Source organism: Ursus maritimus, unplaced genomic scaffold (assembly GCF_017311325.1).
Source record: "Ursus maritimus isolate PB19 unplaced genomic scaffold, ASM1731132v1 scaffold_26, whole genome shotgun sequence".
NCBI lineage: Eukaryota > Metazoa > Chordata > Mammalia > Carnivora > Ursidae > Ursus > Ursus maritimus.
Window position 1 is genome coordinate 44,606,886 of NW_024425119.1, and position 18,476 is coordinate 44,625,361.

General features: G+C 43.9%; 1 protein-coding gene and 1 gene segment (V, D, J or C); both read right to left on the minus strand.

Annotated features, from left to right (window-relative positions):
• The window catches only part of TESPA1 (thymocyte expressed, positive selection associated 1), a 361,089-nt gene that overhangs the window by 236,385 nt on the left and 106,228 nt on the right, over positions 1–18,476 (minus strand). The gene's annotated exons all lie outside the window — the stretch shown is intronic.
• LOC103675688 lies at positions 9,613–10,289 on the minus strand. The segment is given in 2 exon segments: positions 9,613–10,013; positions 10,128–10,289. Coding segments are annotated over 2 exon segments (447 nt in total).

An 18,476-nucleotide genomic window follows, 5' to 3' on the forward strand; every position in this document is an offset into this window, starting at 1 on the left:
TGGGCAGAATGCTTTGCATGTCCCCAGCAGCCTTGCCCTGGGCACCAGGTCTGCCCCAGGAGACCTGAGCAATCTCCTCTGGCCAAGCCCCTCTCCTGGGTCTCTAATGTCCTGCCTTGGTGCCAGGACAGGGACCCTGTTCTGACACCCTTTTGTCCCAGTACTGCCTAGTCCCCATTTCCTGGCCCCTCTCCAACTTTGCTGCATGGAGGGATGTTAGCAGACACAGTGGAACCTCCTCTAAAAGCTTTTGAAACTCTTTTCCAGTTTTCCCCCTTTTCTACTCCCTATGGCTCAAACTGACAAATTTCCATATTAACATCAGCATTATCCCGTTTGGGTTACATTTAAGTTAGGAAAACAAGACACCGCCATTTCTCCCTCTGCATACCACCATAATCCCAGGGGCCCTGGAAAGGGTTAGATGGTCCCATCCCTAGAAAACTGAAGCACAGAGAATAGATTGGGGAAGGCACTGACATTTGAAGCAACATCAAACCCATGGCGAGTTCCCTATCTTTCCTTCAGGGTCCCATGGCCTGGACAAAACACAATGCAACAGATGGGAAAAACATCATCCCTTTTCCCCAATAGGAGGGTCCCATGGATGAAAGAGCTCTTGGGTCTTCACCAGGACTGGGTAAACCACAACCAAGCCCTTCTCCAAATGCAGGCCCTCACTGTCTAATGGTGCCCTCCCATGGTGCAACCCAAGGAGCAGTGAAGATAGCTAAGTGGGATCAGGAAATCTCTCCCGTGTTCCTCTACTCCAGCTTCCTTGCCCTCCCTGTTCAATACCAGGCCCCTGGCCCCTCCAAAGGCATCTCTTCCTCCTTCTGCTGCTGTTTTCCTGAATTAAACCAGCAAGGAGGGTCATCGTTCTTTTCCCTGTAATTCCTTTAATATCGCTAAAAGATATGGACTTCTTTTTAATTTTTTTTATTTTTTTAAATTTGAATTCAATTAATTAACATATAATGTATAATTCGTTTCAGAGGTAGAGTTAAGTGTTTCAGAAGTTGCATATAACATCCAGTGCTCATTATATCAAGTGCCCTCCTTAATGCGCATCACCCAGTTACCCCATCCCATTATCCACCTCCCTTCCAGCAACCCTCAGTTTGTTTCCTGTAGTTAAGAGTCTCTCATGGTTTGTTTCCCTCTCTGATTTTGTCTTATTTCATTTTCCCTCTCTTCCCCTCTGATTTTGTTCTGTTTCTTAAATTCCACATATGAGTTAAATTGTATGATAATTGTCTTTCACTGATTGACTCACTTTGCTCAGGCAAATAACTTCTAGTTCCAACTGTCCTTGCAAATGGAAAGATTTCATACTTTTGATGGCTGAGTAATATTCTATTTTATATGTGTGTATGTACACATTTATAAACCACATCCTCTTTATCCATTCATGTGTCAATGGACATCTGGGCTCTTTCCATCATTTGGCTATTGTGGATATTGCTACTATAAACACTGGGATGCAGGTGCCCCTTCGGAGCATATTTGTAATTTGGAATAATACCTGGTAGTACAATTGCTGGGTCATAGGGTAGCTCCATTTTCAACTTTTAGAGGAACCTGCAGATTGTTTTCCAGCGTGGCTGCACCAGCTTGCGTTCCCGCCAACAGTGCAAGAGGGTTCCGCTTTCTCGGAATCCTTGCCAACGTCTGTTGTTTCCTGACTTGTTAAGTTTAGCCATTCTGCCTGGTGTGAGGTGGCATCTCATTGTGGTTTTGGTTTGTATTTCCCTGATGCCAAGTGATGTAGAGCATATTTCATGTGTCTGTTGGCCAATTGTATACACTCTTGAGAAATGTCATTCCTGTCTTCTGCCCATTTCTTGACCGGATTATTTGTTTTTGGGTTGTGGAGTTTGATAAGTTCTTGATAGATTTTGGATACTAACCATTTATCTGATAAGACATTTGCAAATATATTCTCCCATTCTGTAGATTGTCTTTTAGTTTTCTCAATGGTTTCCTTTGCTGTCCAAAAGACTTTTTTATCTTCATGGGATCCCAAGAGATCAGTCTTCTTTTTAGTTCCCTTGCCTTTAATCATGTCTAGCAGGAAGTGATTGCAGACAAGGTCAAAGAGGTTGCTGCCTGTGTTCAAGGAGGGTCATCCTGATTACAGCACGATAGAGAGGAGAGTAAGTCAATGAGAATTCAAGCGTCCTTTCTCTAGGCCAGTCTGCACTGGTGTAGGAGATGGAGGCATGTAAAGTGAGGATTTTCCTGAGAGTTGTGGTCATTGCACTGAGTAGGCATCTCCTTCAGCCTCTGTTCTCCTGTTGAGGAGTTTGAAAGAGTTACCTTCTGGAGTCATATCACACAGAGCAGAGGCTGTGACTCTCCCCAGACAATTCTGCAGAGAGTGTGTCTATTGCTCACAGGTATTTGGACATTCTTCATCCTATCCCTTAGTGTATATTGAAAGGAATTCCCACTCAGAGCTGTGTGTCTTCTGAAGCAAACTCTTTTCATCCACAAAGGGGTTTTTGACCTATCATGTTTTCTTTTTTTATAATAATATTTTTTATTATATTATGTTAGTCACCATACACTACATCCCTGGTTTTTTTATGTTAAGTTCGATGATTCATTAGTTGCGCATAACACCCAGTGCACCATGCAATATGTGCCCTCCTTACTACCCATCACCAGCCTATTATATTAACCTACCATGTTTTATAAACAGATGGGTTTGCGTCAAAGACTCAGATCAAGGCTGACAGTCCTTGTGAGAACAGAAATAGGAATGTACACTCAGAAAATGGGCATATTTCTAGAGTGTGAATGTTTGGATAAACCTATTTTAGTGTCCTTGGTCATACCCCAAGAAAGACTGTTGAAGAGCACAAAAGAAGTGATGCCTTAGTCAAAGGTGGGAGGAAATAATTCGTGTACATGGGGGTGTGGAAAATAAAATCTGTACCAGGAGAAAGTGATAGCATTCTTATTTGAAAGCATTGTTCATGTGTGTTTTTAACTTATGTGTCCTATATTACTTCAGAATTAATGATGTGTATTACTGAGATAATAATAAAATGGTAACCACTTAATGACCTCTTAAACCCATCAGTTAGTTTTCAGGGTCAGTTAGTAGTCTTGTGATTAGATCATTGTCTCCTGTGATCGCTATAGAGAGGTTCCCTGGGTACAATCCAGGAGTCCAGGTTCTTCTTGTGTGGTACTTACGGTAGCTGAATATATTCTGATCCATGTTCTGTTAGTACAATTCATGCTCTGTTAGAACAAATTCAGGTCATCACGGAGCAGGGAACACTATTTGATTTTATTATTCTGCATTTTTGTGACCTCAAAAGAAAGCATGAATAAGTGCTTTAAATAAATAAGAAGCAAGACTGTCCTGAGGAGCAAAGTGGCCATTTTCACAAATATGATTAATAACTGATAATCAATAAAGCCAAAGTAACTTAAAATAAAACAAAAATTAATGCCAAAATCCTTATCATGCAGGTTGAATGAAGCAAGATGTTTTCATAACTATAGAAAGTGAGAAAAAAAAGAAAGATAAAATATCCAGAACAAACGAAATGGAAAATGAGTGGTCCTTAACTCAGAGTAACACACTCTCCTGAGATCAGTGCTGGAGCCTCAAAGAAACTGAGGAAAAGAAGACAAAATGCCAGCCCAGATGTCCCTGTGGTCCTTCCTGGAGGCACCATATGGCCCAGGTGAAGAGGGTGAGGAAGACCTGAATCCAGGCCATGGTAGGGATGGTCCCAAAGGCACTGCCTTCTGAACCCTAACCCCGGGGCTGGCTCCCCCCCAACTCTGTTATACCTTCCACCTGCCTCAGAACGTGAGGGGTCTTCAAGCAATTATGCTTCCCACCAGCCTCTCCTTACCTCCTCCAATCTGACCCTTCATTCTAGAATATTCTGCATCTAAAGCAGAAGCACTTGGATGAAGGATTAAAACATTTTGGTACGGATTTTCTAAGGCAGAGTGCATGTCACTGCCCAGGAAATGGAGCCAGACTTGGAATGTCCCTTAGTTCCTACTGTGAGAGTCCCCATGTATTTGACAAATAATCCCAGAACTTACCTTTGTGCTGTGTGCATTGACGGTGGGGAAAAATCCAGAAGGGCTGGAATTAGAAGAGATTCACTCTTTCTTTGTAAGCACCAAAAACAGCTGGAGTTGTTCACACGTCTCACAGCCTTCCTCTGCACCTCAGTAAGGTGGGTTCTCATGCATCTTTTGGTTACCTTCATCACAAGGCTCTGAGTCTGAGGTCGGGGGTGTTTGTTGGATTTTAAGAACTTATTGAGACACAATAGATTTGGATCAACCATCTCACGTGGTCCTTCCTTGCAGGACTCAAGAAGAATCAGCTCTTGGGACTTCATGCAGGTCAGGGTAAATCACAGCCATGACCTTTCCCAAATCCAGGTCCATGCTTCCCCTTGGGGGCCACAGATCGTGCAACCCAAGCACCAGGGAAGGCAGCTGAGTGAGAGCTGGAATCCTTCCTGTTATCCTTCTCTTCCTTCCTTCTTCCCCTCCAGTCACTACCAGGTCCCTAGGTCCCTCCTCAATGCATTAGAGTTCATTTGTCTTTGTCTCCATCTTCCTCAGGAATGGAATAGGTCACCTACCACACCAGGTGGCTTGGACCCGCTTCTCAAGACCAGGTAGATTTTCTTCCTCCACAGCCTTGTCAAGGGTTCCTGATAGTGTGACAGTTAGTTAAGGGTCTGCCATTGGCTCAGTTCATGATCCAGGGTTCTGGGATGAAGCCCTGGGTCAGACTCACTGCTCAGCGGGAGTATGCTTCTCCCTCTCCCTCTCCCCACTCGTGCTTTCTCTCTCATTTTCTCTCTCTTTCTCACAAGGTCATAAATTACTTAATTAAAAAACATGTTTTAAAAAGTGACCTCTCTCCACCTAAAACTATTAAAATCTCGCACACCAATTTTACCTAATTTTGAAAGTAGCGACCACTCTCTCATCTTTTCATAAATGTATTTAAGTGTATACTGATTCACCGTTTCAGAATACCCAAGAGGCTGTTCCTACAACTTGAGTCTCCACACACTCAAGACACAAAGGGCTACAGCAGCTCCATTATGTCATATTGGAGCCATCCTGTTCACACAATATCTATACGCAGGAATATTCTGTAAGGTGATCTATAATTAACATACTAAATACTTTCTCAGAAAGATATTTTGGCCCCACCTTAAGAGAGACTCATTAGAATAGGCAATGGTGCCTCCTACCCTCCTATGCACATGTCAATATTTGGTAAAGGTCCTATTGATGTCATTCCAGTCTGGAAGCACACTTATACCAGATACCATAGAGAATAACCAGACAGTGGCCCCTCTACCTCGTACAGGTTTTCTCCACAACGGCACACATCCAACATGCAGATACAGTCTGTGTACAGCCTTCCACAAACATGAGGGACTAACTAAAGTCTTTATGCTGTGTCTTCAAAAGCAAATGCTCAATCACACTGTGATGTGACCCAGATGCTTCGGGGTCTGTTGTGGCAAATTCCCAGCCTGGATGATTAACACATGAAGGTATTGAGCATTTATTGGAGGAAAAAAGGAGCCGACTGGAAACAGATTTGGAAAATTAACTAAGGGAGAGAACAGAATGAGAGAGACTGAGTTCTCAGGTAAGCTGACCTTGCATCCTGAATTGCCCCAGAGTGAGGGCACTGCTAGGACGTGGCACTTTCATTGCTAAATCTAGGAAAATTCTGGCAAACTGAGAACAATTGGTTATTGAAACAGGTTTTCTCTGGTCTACACAAGGTTCAATTAAGGGATAGAGAATCTTTGGATATATATGATGTGTATGTATATTTAGTGACTTGTCATAACTGGGATACCAGGTAGAATCTGGGCTGACTCCTAATGAAAATCAGATACAGTGGGGAACCCTGAAGAATGGAGAGAAGCCTTCTGTTCCCAGGTGGAAAATGGAACCATGTTGGAAAGAACCCACTCTGTCAGGGAGACAGGGCTGAATCCACGATAGGGATTCATTGTTCTGAGGGGAGGGGAGCTTCTACATACCATAGAGTCTTAACGCCAAATCCCCTTCTCAACGTCCTTGGATATGGGATCCACAAGAAGGGGCACTGGAAAAACAACATGTTCCTTTTCTCCTCATTCCTTCAGCTAGATCTTCAGCTGTTCAGTGAGTTGCTGTTTTCTCAAACACTGACATGCAGAACAATATCCCACAAAGGTGGATCATGTTGACTAGAGTATGGTGGACACTGAGTTGAGTAAGACAAGGTCATTTTTGGATAAATGATTCCCACCTGGACTAACAGGAATGAGAGGCTGTCATTTAAAGTAAGGATGTCCCTGAGAACTGTTAAAATTATACAGAGCACAGGTCTATTTGTCCCTCTCTTCCTGCCATTGAGGAATGGGAAGATCATCTTCTGGGAAATTGAGTCAGTGATAAACAACCTTCCGAATAACAAAACTCCAGGCCCGGACAGTTTTCCTGGGGAATTCTACCAAACATTCAAAGAAGAAATAATACCTATTCTCCTAAAGCTATTTCAAAAAATAGAAACAGAAGGAAAGCTACCAAACTCATTCTATGAGGCCAATATTACCTTGATCCCCAAACGAGGCAAAGACAACCTCAAAAAGTAGAATTACAGACCGATTACCCTAATGAATATGGATGCCAAAATCCTCAACAAGATACTTGCTAATAGAATCCAACAGTACATTAAAAGGATTATCCATCATAATCAAGTGGGACTCATACCTGGGATGAATGCACGGTTCAATATTCTCAAATCAATCAGCGTGATACATCATATCAACAAGAAAAGACTCAGGAATCATATGAACCTCTCAATTGATGCCAAAAAAGCATTTGACAAAATACAGCATCCTTTCCTGATTAAAACCCTTCAGAGTGTAGGAATAGAAGGTACATTTCTCAATCTCATAAAAGCCATCTATGAAAAGCCTACTGCTAATATTATTCTCAATGGGGAAAAGCTGGAAGACTTTCCCTTAAGATCAGGAACATGACAAGGATGCCCACTCTCACCATTATTATTCAACATAGTACTAGAAGTCCTTGCAACAGCAATCAGACGACAAAAAGGGATCAAAGGTATCCAAATCGGCAAAGAAGAATTTAAAATGTCTCTCTTCGCAGATGACATGATACTCTATATGGAAAACCCAAAAGAAGCCACTCCCAAACTATTAGAAGTTATAGAGCAATTCAGTAACGTAGCAGGATACAAAATCAATGCTCAGAAATCAGTTGCATTTCTATACATGAATAACGAGACCGAAGAAAGAGAAATTAGGGAATCCATCCCATTTACAATAGCACCAAAAACCATACGTTACCTTGGAATTAACTTAAGCAGAGACGTAAAGGACCTATATTCTAGAAACTATAAATCACTCTTGAAAGACATTGAGGAAGATATAAAAAGATGGAAAAATATTCCATGCTCATGGATCGGAAGAATTAACATAGTTAAAATGTCCATGCTACCCAGAGCAATCTACACTTTCAATGCTATCCCGATCAAAATACCGAGGACATTTTTCAAAGAACTGGAACAAATAGTCCTTAAATTTGTATGGAAACAGAAAAGGTCCCGAATCTCCGAGGAACTGTTTCTTTTTTTTTTTAAGATTTTATTTATTTATTTGACAGACATAGAGACAGCCAGTGAGAGAGGGAACACAAGCAGGGGGAGTGGGAGAGGAAGAAGCAGGCCCATAGTGAAAGAGCCTGATGTGGGGCTCGATCCCATAATGCTGGGATCACGCCCTGAGCTGAAGGCAGACGCTTAACCGCTGTGTCACCCAGGTGCCCCAGGAACTGTTGAAAAGGAAAAACAAACCTGGGGCATCACAATGCCGGATTTCAAACTGTACTACAAAGCTGTGATCACAAAGACAGCATGGTACTGGCACAAAAAACAGACACATAGACCAATGGAACAGAATAGAGAACCCAGAAATGGACCCTCGGCTCTTTGGGCAACTAATATTTGATAAAGCGGGAAAAAACATCCAGTGGGAAAAAGACAGTCTCTTCAATAAATTGTGCTGGGAAAATTGGACAGCTACATGCAAAAGAATGAAACTTGACCACTCTGTCACACCATACACAAAGATAAACTCCAAATGGATGAAAGACCTCCATGTGAGACAGGAATCCATCAAAATCCTAGAGAAGAACATAGGCAGCAACCTCTACGACATCGGCCAAAGCAACCTTTTTCATGACACATCCCCAATGGCAAGAGAAACAGAAGATAAAATGAACTTATGGGACTTCATCAAGATAAAAAGCTTCTGCACAGCCAAGGAAACAGTCAAAAAAACTAAGAGGCAGCCCACGGAATGGGAGAATATATTTGCAAATGACACTACAGATAAAGGACTGGTATCCAAGATCTACAAAGAACTTCTCAAACTCAATACATGAGAAACAAATAAACAAATCAATAAATGGGCAGAAGATATGGACAGACACTTTTCCAATGAAGACATACAAATGGCTAACAGACACATGAAAAAATGTTCAAAATCGTTAGCCATCAGGGAAATTCAAATCAAAACCACACTGAGATACCGCCTTCGCCAGTTAGAATGGCAAAAATAGACAAAGCAAGAGACAACAATTGTTGGAGAGGATGTGGAGAAAGAGGATGCCTCCTACATTGTTGGTGGGAATGCAAGTTGGTACAGCCACTCTGGAAAACAGTGTGGAGGTCCCTTAAAAAGTTAAAAATAGAGCTACCCTATGATCCAGCCATTGCACTACTGGGTGTTTACCCCAAAGATACAGACGTAGTGAAGAGAAGGGCCATATGCACCCCAATGTTCATAGCAGCAATGTCCACCATAGCTAAATCGTGGAAGGAGCCGAGATGCCCTTCAACAGATGACTGGATTAAGAAGTTGTGGTCCATATATACAATGGAAATATTACTCAGCTATCAAAAAGAACAGATTCTCAACATTTGCTGCAACATGGACGGCACTGGAGGAGATAATGCTAAGTGAAATAAGTCAAGCAGAGAAAGACAATTATCATATGATTTCTCTCATCTATGGAACATAAGAAGTAGGATGATCAGTAGGGAAGGAAGGGATAAAAAGGGGGGGTAATCAGAAGGGGGAATGAAACATGAGAGACTATAGACTATGAGAAACAAACTGAGGGCCTCAGAAGGGAGGGGGGTAGGGGAATGGGATAGACCCGTGATGGGTAGTAAGGAGGGCACGTATTGCATGGTGCACTGGGTGTTATACGCAACTAATGAATCATTGAGCCTTACATTGGAAACCGGGGATGTACTGTAAGGTGACTAACATAATATAATAAAAAATCATTAAAAAATTTATACAGAGCACAGGTCTATTTGTCCCTCTCTTCCTGCCATTGAGGAATTGGAAGATCATCTTCTGGGAACATGTAAGGTACAAAGAGACTGACAATTCCCCCAGACAATTCACGAGGAAGGCTTTTCCACTTCACTACATTGCAGGAGGTAAAAGACCTGAGAGAGAACTGAATTCTCAAGGCCATATTGCACGAAGCCTCCTCTAAACATGGTTAGGATTGAGGAAGCATCTTTAGAGCAAGGAGGGAGGCTGTGAGAATAGGACAGGTTTTGGTTTTACTTCCCCATGAACTTAGACCACTGTGATAAGTGTTAGCACTTCTATATGAGGCACAGTAATACTCAGCCTCATCCTCAGCCTGCAGCCCAGAGATGGTCAGGGAAGCTGTGTTGCCAGACTTGGAGCCAGAGAAGCGATCAGGGATCCCTGATGGCCGAGTATTTACTTTGTAAATCAGAGTTTTGGGGGCCATGCCAGGATACTGTTGGTGCCAGGAGACACCATTATAACTTCCAATGTCATTGCTGGTTCCAGTACAAGAAATGGTAACTGTCTGTCCCAGAGTCCCAGACACTGAGGCCGGCTGAGTCAGGGTAGACTGGGCCCAGGAACCTAAAAAGGGGATAAATGCAATAGTTAGCTCTGTGCTGGGGCCTCAGGTGAACCTGAAGAGGAGAGAAAGGATCAGCTTAGATGTCCCCAAGGAACCTTCCGTGGGGACCTCACCTGTGCCCTGAGAGAGGAGACCGAGAAAGACCAGAGTCCAGGCCATGGTGGTGACTCCTCAACAGCACTGCCTTCTGAGACCCCCAATCCCAGGCTTGTCTCTCTCTGACCTCTATTATCTCCTCCCCTCTCTGCCTGAGGGAGGGAGTGGACTGCATGCAAATGTGCTTCCTGCACCTTCCTCTCCTCACACCCTCTGATCTGACCCTTCTTCTTAGATACTTCTGCATCCTTGGGCAGCACAGCTTACCTGAATAGACTCAAACACTTTGACATGTATTTTCTGAAGGTCAAGAATTTGAATTTTTATGCCTGATTTACCCAGAAGAGAAAGATCTCCTGAAGACCTCAGGTATGTGAGCTCCTGGACCTTCTGTGTTTCCACAATAAAATGACTATGTCTCTGTGACCATGCAAGACTTGGGGCCCTTCCTTCTGTGCCCCCTGCTGGGCACCAACTTTTGAGGATCTCTCTACTCTTAGGAAAGTGTCACTGCTGACGCCCATGGAAACATCTGCTGTGAGTTGGTGGTTGGTGCTGGGTTCTCCCCCAGCTGCACGCTTGCCATCATCCCACCCATACTTGTTTGTGCTGATGGACATGCAACATTGAAACCCATCAGCTTGTCAGTCACCTTAGCTTCTTACCCACATGCCATATGGAGGGTCAGGTCCACAGGTGTAAGCAAACCCTAGGAGGGGAAAAGGAGCACCTGCCAGGACATTCTGCATGTTCCACTCATGAACAAGCCACTTCCCTTCCTCAGCCTCAAATCTCAACCTGAGAAATGAAGAAGAAAGATACACTGTCCATGGTTCATGATCTAGGGAGACATGAATCAGAATAGAGATGTGTAGGTTTGATAATGGGACATTTCTCAGTGCCCAGGAGGTTGTTTGTTATAAGATTTATGTTATCCAAAAGAAAGTGGGGGTAATCAGAAGGGGGAATGAAGTATGAGAGACTATGGACTATGAGAAACAAACTGAGGGCCTCAGAGGGGAGGGGGGTTGGGGAATGGGATAGACCGGTGATGGGTAGTAAGGAGGGCACGTATTGCATGGTGCACTGAGTGTTATACACAACTAATGAATCATCGAGCCTTACATCGGAAACCGGGGATGTACTGTATGGTGACTAACATATTATAATAAAAAATCATTAAAAAAAAGATTTATATTATCCAGCTCTCATTCCATTTATATTTGATCTATTTGTCTGGCAGTAGACACATGTTTTTTCTACTCAGGTTTTCGTCATCACTCACCCACCGGTCACCGTAAAAGTAATCTCTGGAACTTTGACCACTGAGGGAATAGAACCATTGTGGAATATCCCATCCTATTTCTTTCCTGTGAAAGTCATAAAATTCATTTTCAATTTCCCCTTTTCCCTAATGCCTGTTTCAACAGGTAACATAGACCGAAATGGAAGTACTATATAACTTGGCTCAGTTTCAACTTAGGATATAGTGAGCAGACACCACAGTTCCCCATGAATGCTATTGTAAGCCAAGAAATAATGCACGTGGGAGCCATTTGAGTCCCTAGAACAAGCTCCTACAAGGCAGATTGGGAATGGCATTGACATTTCAAGTAGCATAGAAACAATGCTTCCTGTCCTCTTTTCCCTTCACCATCTTGCCACCTGCCCTCAAGGCAGCTTTGGAGCAAGAACCAGGAAACAGCTGGAGACAGAGAGAGATCTCGGAATAGCCCATTGTTCTGGCTTGATATGTGCGAAAGATGATTTCTAACACTCAGAGCAAGAATGGATATCCACTTTTTCTTTTCTTTTAGAGTTTCTTCTTTTCCTTCTCTATGCCCCTTCAGAAAGGAAATACTTCTCTTGTGAGAAAAATAACAGTGGTGGATTTGGGAACTTGCTTTTTGGCCCCTAACACAATCTTCTCTGTCCTTGGGCAACATGGCCCAGACAACAGCACTGCCAGGGGAATTGAACAGCGGTGGAGATGAGCCAAAGTTACAGGTTTCTATCCACAAGACCAGAAGGAAGATCCAGGGAACTGGAAATCCTGGGGAGAGAGTAGAGGGAGAAAAGCCTGGGAAAGCAATGCTGTAACTTGTTTATGAGTTCGTGGTTCACATCTAAGCTGCACTTGTGTAGTGTCTGATAGTAAGGAGGATGCAAAGATGTGTTTAACAGAACCAGAAGGGACTTCCACCGACATCCCACATGTGACCTGAGGAGCTCAATGTGTAGCTTCCAAGTAGGACTGATGCCAATAGGAGAATAAATGTTTTGCAACGTGTCTGACACAGAAATCACATTCCACAGAAGGCTTTTTGAAACTAGGAGCTTGGACCTCATTGGGTCAAATACCTACTAAAACAAAAACTTCACCTGGGATTTACACAGGAATCCCAGTTTCATAACATAACACTGGATAGATTCAGGACAGGTGCCAAATTACTCAGTATATGAAACAAGGAAAATCTCAGTTAGCATCGAAATGATATTTAAAGATACAGTACAACAGATAATTTGGATTTTCACAAAGACTTTTAACCAGCTACTTAAAAACTGACTCAAAAGAGGGAAAATTTTTCTGAAAATGACGGGAGGGATAATACATCTCAGCCACGAAAAGGAAGACCTAATGAAGCACATCCAAAAAGTACATTATATGGAACTGACTACAGATTGGATAATAAAAGACTAATGACCTCAGGGTCATAGCAAAGAAAAGCATGCAATCTAAGATATAGAGGGAAAAGATTTAGAGATCAGAAATTATTGAGGAACTCTGGAACGTCTTCAGGTGCCACAAAATGCATAGAACGGGGGATCCTAAAAGAGAAGACAAAGAGAACTAGAGGGAAACATGTGCTACCAGACGCTGAACAAACCCCAAGGACAAGAAACATGAAGAAAACCATGTGAAGGCACATTTTACCTGATTCGTGGTTGTGTGGACCCTTTTCCAGACAATTGTTGTGACGAGTAACTATTCATTTCTTAATAAACCATCAAGCAGGAATTTTGTTCCCTCAGATTCTCAGCTGGTCATGAGTCATCGAAATGATGATGGTGATGAAAACAAAAATTAGAGTGAGTGCAAGTTAGTACATAAGTAGGTAAGTCTCACATCCCTCTCCCTGGAATTGTAGAAAGACTAATAGTCCATGTTCTACCAGATCCCTCCCCAACAGATTTGTCTCAGCAGAGTATAAAACACACCTGCCTGGATCAGGGGAAGCCAAGTGAGTTGGCAGTGTGCTATTAGGATGAGAACATGGGTGTGATATAGATGTTGAGATCTGGGGCGACCTCCCTCAGGCGATCATCCCCTTTTCAGACTCTTCCTCAGGAATCCAAAAAGCTCATCCATGAGGAAACTGACATCACTAAGGGGCTGGCAACAATGATACCAGCTTGAAATGCCTGTGTGTCTCTAGCCTGGATTCCTTTTGAGTACTTTCTGGTCTGAGCTAGGTTGGTCTTGACATGACAAAGCACCAATGTCATGGTCAGTCAAGAGGACACCCTCTCTTTCCCTCCAGAGAGGTGTCCAGGGACTCCTCCTGGAGGCCATGCTGAGCCAATTAGCACAGGACTTAACCTGTGACAGTATTCCTGCTACATACGCAGTAACTGGTGCACATAGAGCAAGACCAGGTGTCCAGGTCTAGGGGTCTCTCCTCCTTTCCCAGGACCTTGTCTCTCCTCTTCAGTAGGTGCTATGAAAAACTCCCAGGAAACCCAACCTACACTGACCCAGATGCTCTCTTAAGCATAACGTCTCCTGGGATCTCACCCAAAGGACACATTGTCCTTTCCTTTCTCAGGTAGTTTGTTGCTTTCTACTCACTGTTTCACATTCCCAAAAGTTTGGGGATGCATACAAAGGTGTAAAGGATGTATAGGAAATAAATGGATGAGTAATACCACACACAATATATGAGTTAATTGCAGATTGGATGGACAGCTGATTGGTTTTATTTATTTTTTTAGGTGGCTCTGCTTTGACTGGGTAAATGTGGTTTCCATTTATTTTTCCTTCTAAAAGTATAAACATTTATTTTATGCACTCTTGTTTAGATATGATAAGCATCATAATGAAAAAATTTTGAAAGCAACCTCAAATACACCTGAGTACTTTTCCTGTCCTTTACGTAGAGCAGACTGTGAACAAATATAGAAGAGACAGTTGCCATGAGCAACAAGATGAAAATGGAGAAAACACTACCCCGTGGGTATTTTCTTTCTTGTGGAAATAAATTCACGCAGAATCCTTGAGAAACAAACTGGAAAAGAGAATAAGCCAATGGTAGGACAAAGCCCCCCTCCCATGTTTCTGGTGAGGCTGTGGTCTGTGATCTCCCTCCTGGCTCACCCCAGCATGTTCAGGGCAGATCCAGAGGGTAGGTAAAATGGAAAGAAAGATGAGTCTGAACATGGAATGCTTTGGAGACACAAGACAAGACAAGAATATGCCAGGCTGCCTCCTGAGTAATTCCCTACAAATGTGCCTTGAGTGTTTAATAGTAAATATAAATTTTTTAAAAAATGTGTTGGGGGGGAAGGAATTGTTACTGATCACCAAGAAAGAAAGGCCTTCCGCTCCTTCCTTTTCATGTTTACCAAGAAAACATGAGTTGTCAATTTTTTCTCTGCCCTCCCTTAATTACACAATGTGTTTCACATGTAAATAAGACCCTTGTCAGGTTTACAAGCAAGGGATCTCTTTTCCAAGTTCCTAAGACTCATCACTTTGAAATGAAAACAGCAAGGGTGACAGTGTCCCTACTTACAGTTTCATTGGGATGAAGAGCACGGATCTAACATGACTGGGAACCTGGCTCCAATTTGCAGAACTACTTTCTGGCATGAATGTAAGAAATTGTTTGTCCTAGAAATTTTAGATATTGACCCCTTATGTGATGTATATGTTATAAATATTCTATCCTATTCCATAGGTTGTCTTCACTTTGTGAAATTCCCAAGGCATCCTGTTCCATTCCTGAACTTTTGTTGGACCACAAGTTACAAGGGGAAACCAACTGTGCCCTGTACTAGTGTGAGCAATGGCGGAATTTTGTTTTTATTTTTTAATAATAATTTTTTAATACTCTAAGCTGACTCTGTCCCTAGAAAATTCATCAAGGGAATGTCTTCCTTTCGGACGTCATTGGAGGACAAGAGAGGGTGAAGAACTGAATTCTCATGGCCACATTGCAGGAAGCCCCCTCTGCACAGGATTGGCAATCATCTTCAGACCAAGGAGGGAGCCTGAGAGCTCAGGACAGGTTTTAGTGTCACATCTCCATGAATTTCCACCACTGTGATAACTGCCACTGGCTATGTATGAGTCACAGTCACAATCAGCCTCATCCTTGAAAAGGATACCAGAGATGGACAGGGAGGCTGTGTTGCCAGAGCTGAAGCCGGTGAAGCAATCAGGGATCCCACAGGGCTGCTTATTGACACAATGAATCATAGGTTTAAGAGTTGATTGCAGGTGCTGTTGCTGCCAGGAGACATAGTCTGAGGCCCCATTATCACTACTGCTTCAGGCACAGGAGATGGTGACAGTGTTTCCCAGAGACCCAGGTACTGAGGGAGGGTGATTCGGGGCATACTGGCTCTAGGACACTGAAAAGTACAAAACACACCCTTTTTAATTCATTACTGTGCCTAGTAATACCGAGGAGGGAAACAGATAGGCCCACATGTACCCATGGTCCCTTGCATGGAGGTCTCACCTGTGCCTTGAGTGAGGAGGGTGAGGAGGACCGGAGTCCAGGTCGTGGTGGAGACGCCCTAAGAGCACTGACTTCTGAGACCCCAACCTTAAGGCTGGCTGCCCCCCTCGTCTAATCCCCTTCCCCTGCTTGGAAGAGGAGTAGGCTTCCGTGCAAATGTGCTTCCTGCACAAGCCTCACCTCACCCCCTCAGTTCTGAGCCTTCATTCTCGGTATATCTGCATCCCAGGGCAAAAGAACTTAGCTGAAGGATTCCAATAATTTGACACGGATTTTCTAGGACAGAGCTCATGTTTCTGCCTAGGAAATGGAGCCAGACTTGGAATGTCCCTTAGTTCCTGCTGTGGGAGTCCCCATATAGTTGAGGAATGCTCCCATTCCTTTCCACTTGTGTTGTGCTGATTGTGCCTGGGGAAAATAACCCGAGGGGCTGGAGTTAGAGAGATTCATTCTTTCCATGGCAGGCTCCAAAAATAGAGCAGGGGTGGTTCCCATCCCTTATCTCCTTCCTCTGCTCCTTAGTAGGGTGGGTCCTCCTGCTTGTCAGTCCCCTTCCTTGCAGGACTCTGGGGCTGAAGTCTGCGGGTGTCGCTTGGCCTCGCACACAGGGGACTTATTGGGGCAAATAGTTATGTATCACCCTTCACACATGGTCCTCCTTTGCATGACTCAGGAGGAATCTGTTCTTCGGACTCTGCATAGGTCAGGGTAAATCTCAGTCATGACCTTCCTCAAATCCAGGTCCTTGCTGCCCCCTGTTGGTCACAGATGGTGCAACCCAAGCACCAGGGAAGGCTGCTGAGTGAGAGCTGGAATTTCTTCTCTGCTCCTTCTCCTCCTTCCTTTTTCTCCTTCCAGTCAGTACCAAGCCCTAGATAACTCTTAAATCCATCTTCCTCAAGAAAGGAATGGGTCACCTGCCACACCAGGGGCTTCAGACCCTACCCCTCAGAAGTAGCTAGCTTGTCCCCTTAACAGCGGTGTCACACGGTTTGTGTTAGTGTGGCAGTTCTTGGCTCAGGGCTGAGGAAATATTAGAGGTCAAATTAAACCATCCCCTGAAGAAAGCCTGAATGAGAACAATGGCACAACGAGGAAAAAAAAAACTATTGTTACTTATACTGTTGAATCAAAAAATATTGGGAGAGAAAAAGAGAAAGAGAGAGAGTTCAGTCAGCATCGGAAACAGCCAAAGTACGCTTGAGCAGTTTTCCAGGGTTTGTGAATTATGTAGAAGAGAACTGGGGTCAGGATTACTCTAAAGAGCCCACCTCTGGGACTTAACATCAGAGTGCATTTCTCTATCATGTGGGGCAGAAGACATTCTTCACTTAACCTTCTCTGTAGAGAATTTTTTAATACTCTAAGCTGACTCTGTCCCTAGAAAATTCATCAAGGGAATGTCTTCCTTTCGGACGTCATTGGAGGACAAGAGAGGGTGAAGAACTGAATTCTCATGGCCACATTGCAGGAAGCCCCCTCTGCACAGGATTGGCAATCATCTTCAGACCAAGGAGGGAGCCTGAGAGCTCAGGACAGGTTTTAGTGTCACATCTCCATGAATTTCCACCACTGTGATAACTGCCACTGGCTATGTATGAGTCACAGTCACAATCAGCCTCATCCTTGAAAAGGATACCAGAGATGGTCAGGGAGGCTGTGTTGCCAGAGCTGAAGCCGGTGAAGCGATCAGGGATCCCACAGGGCTGCTTATTGACACAATGAATCATAGGTTTAAGAGTTGATTGCAGGTGCTGTTGCTGCCAGGAGACATAGTCAGAGGCCCCATTATCACTACTGCTTCAGGCACAGGAGATGGTGACAGTGTTTCCCAGAGACGCAGGTACTGAGGGAGGGTGATTCAGGGCATACTGGCTCTGGGACACTGAAAAGTACAAAACACACCCTTTTTAATTCATTACTGTGCCTAGTAATACCGAGGAGGAGAAACAGATAGGCCCACATGTACCCATGGTCCCTTGCATGGAGGTCTCACCTGTGCCTTGAGTGAGGAGGGTGAGGAGGACCAGAGTCCAGGTCGTGGTGGAGACGCCCTAAGAGCACTGACTTCTGAGACCCCAACCTTAAGGCTGGCTGCCCCCCTCGTCTAATCCCCTTCCCCTGCTTGGAAGAGGAGTAGGCTTCCGTGCAAATGTGCTTCCTGCACAAGCCTCACCTCACCCCCTCAGTTCTGAGCCTTCATTCTCGGTATATCTGCATCCCAGGGCAAAAGAACTTAGCTGAAGGATTCCAATAATTTGACACGGATTTTCTAGGACAGAGCTCATGTTTCTGCCTAGGAAATGGAGCCAGACTTGGAATGTCCCTTAGTTCCTGCTGTGGGAATCCCCATATAGTTGAGGAATGATCCCATTCCTTTCCACTTGTGTTGTGCTGATTGTGCCTGGGGAAAATAACCCGAGGGGCTGGAGTTAGAGAGATTCATTCTTTCCATGGCAGGCTCCAAAAATAGAGCAGGGGTGGTTCCCATCCCTTATCTCCTTCCTCTGCTCCTTAGTAGGGTGGGTCCTCCTGCTTGTCAGTCCCCTTCCTTGCAGGACTCTGGGGCTGAAGTCTGCGGGTGTCGCTTGGCCTCGCACACAGGGGACTTATTGGGGCAAA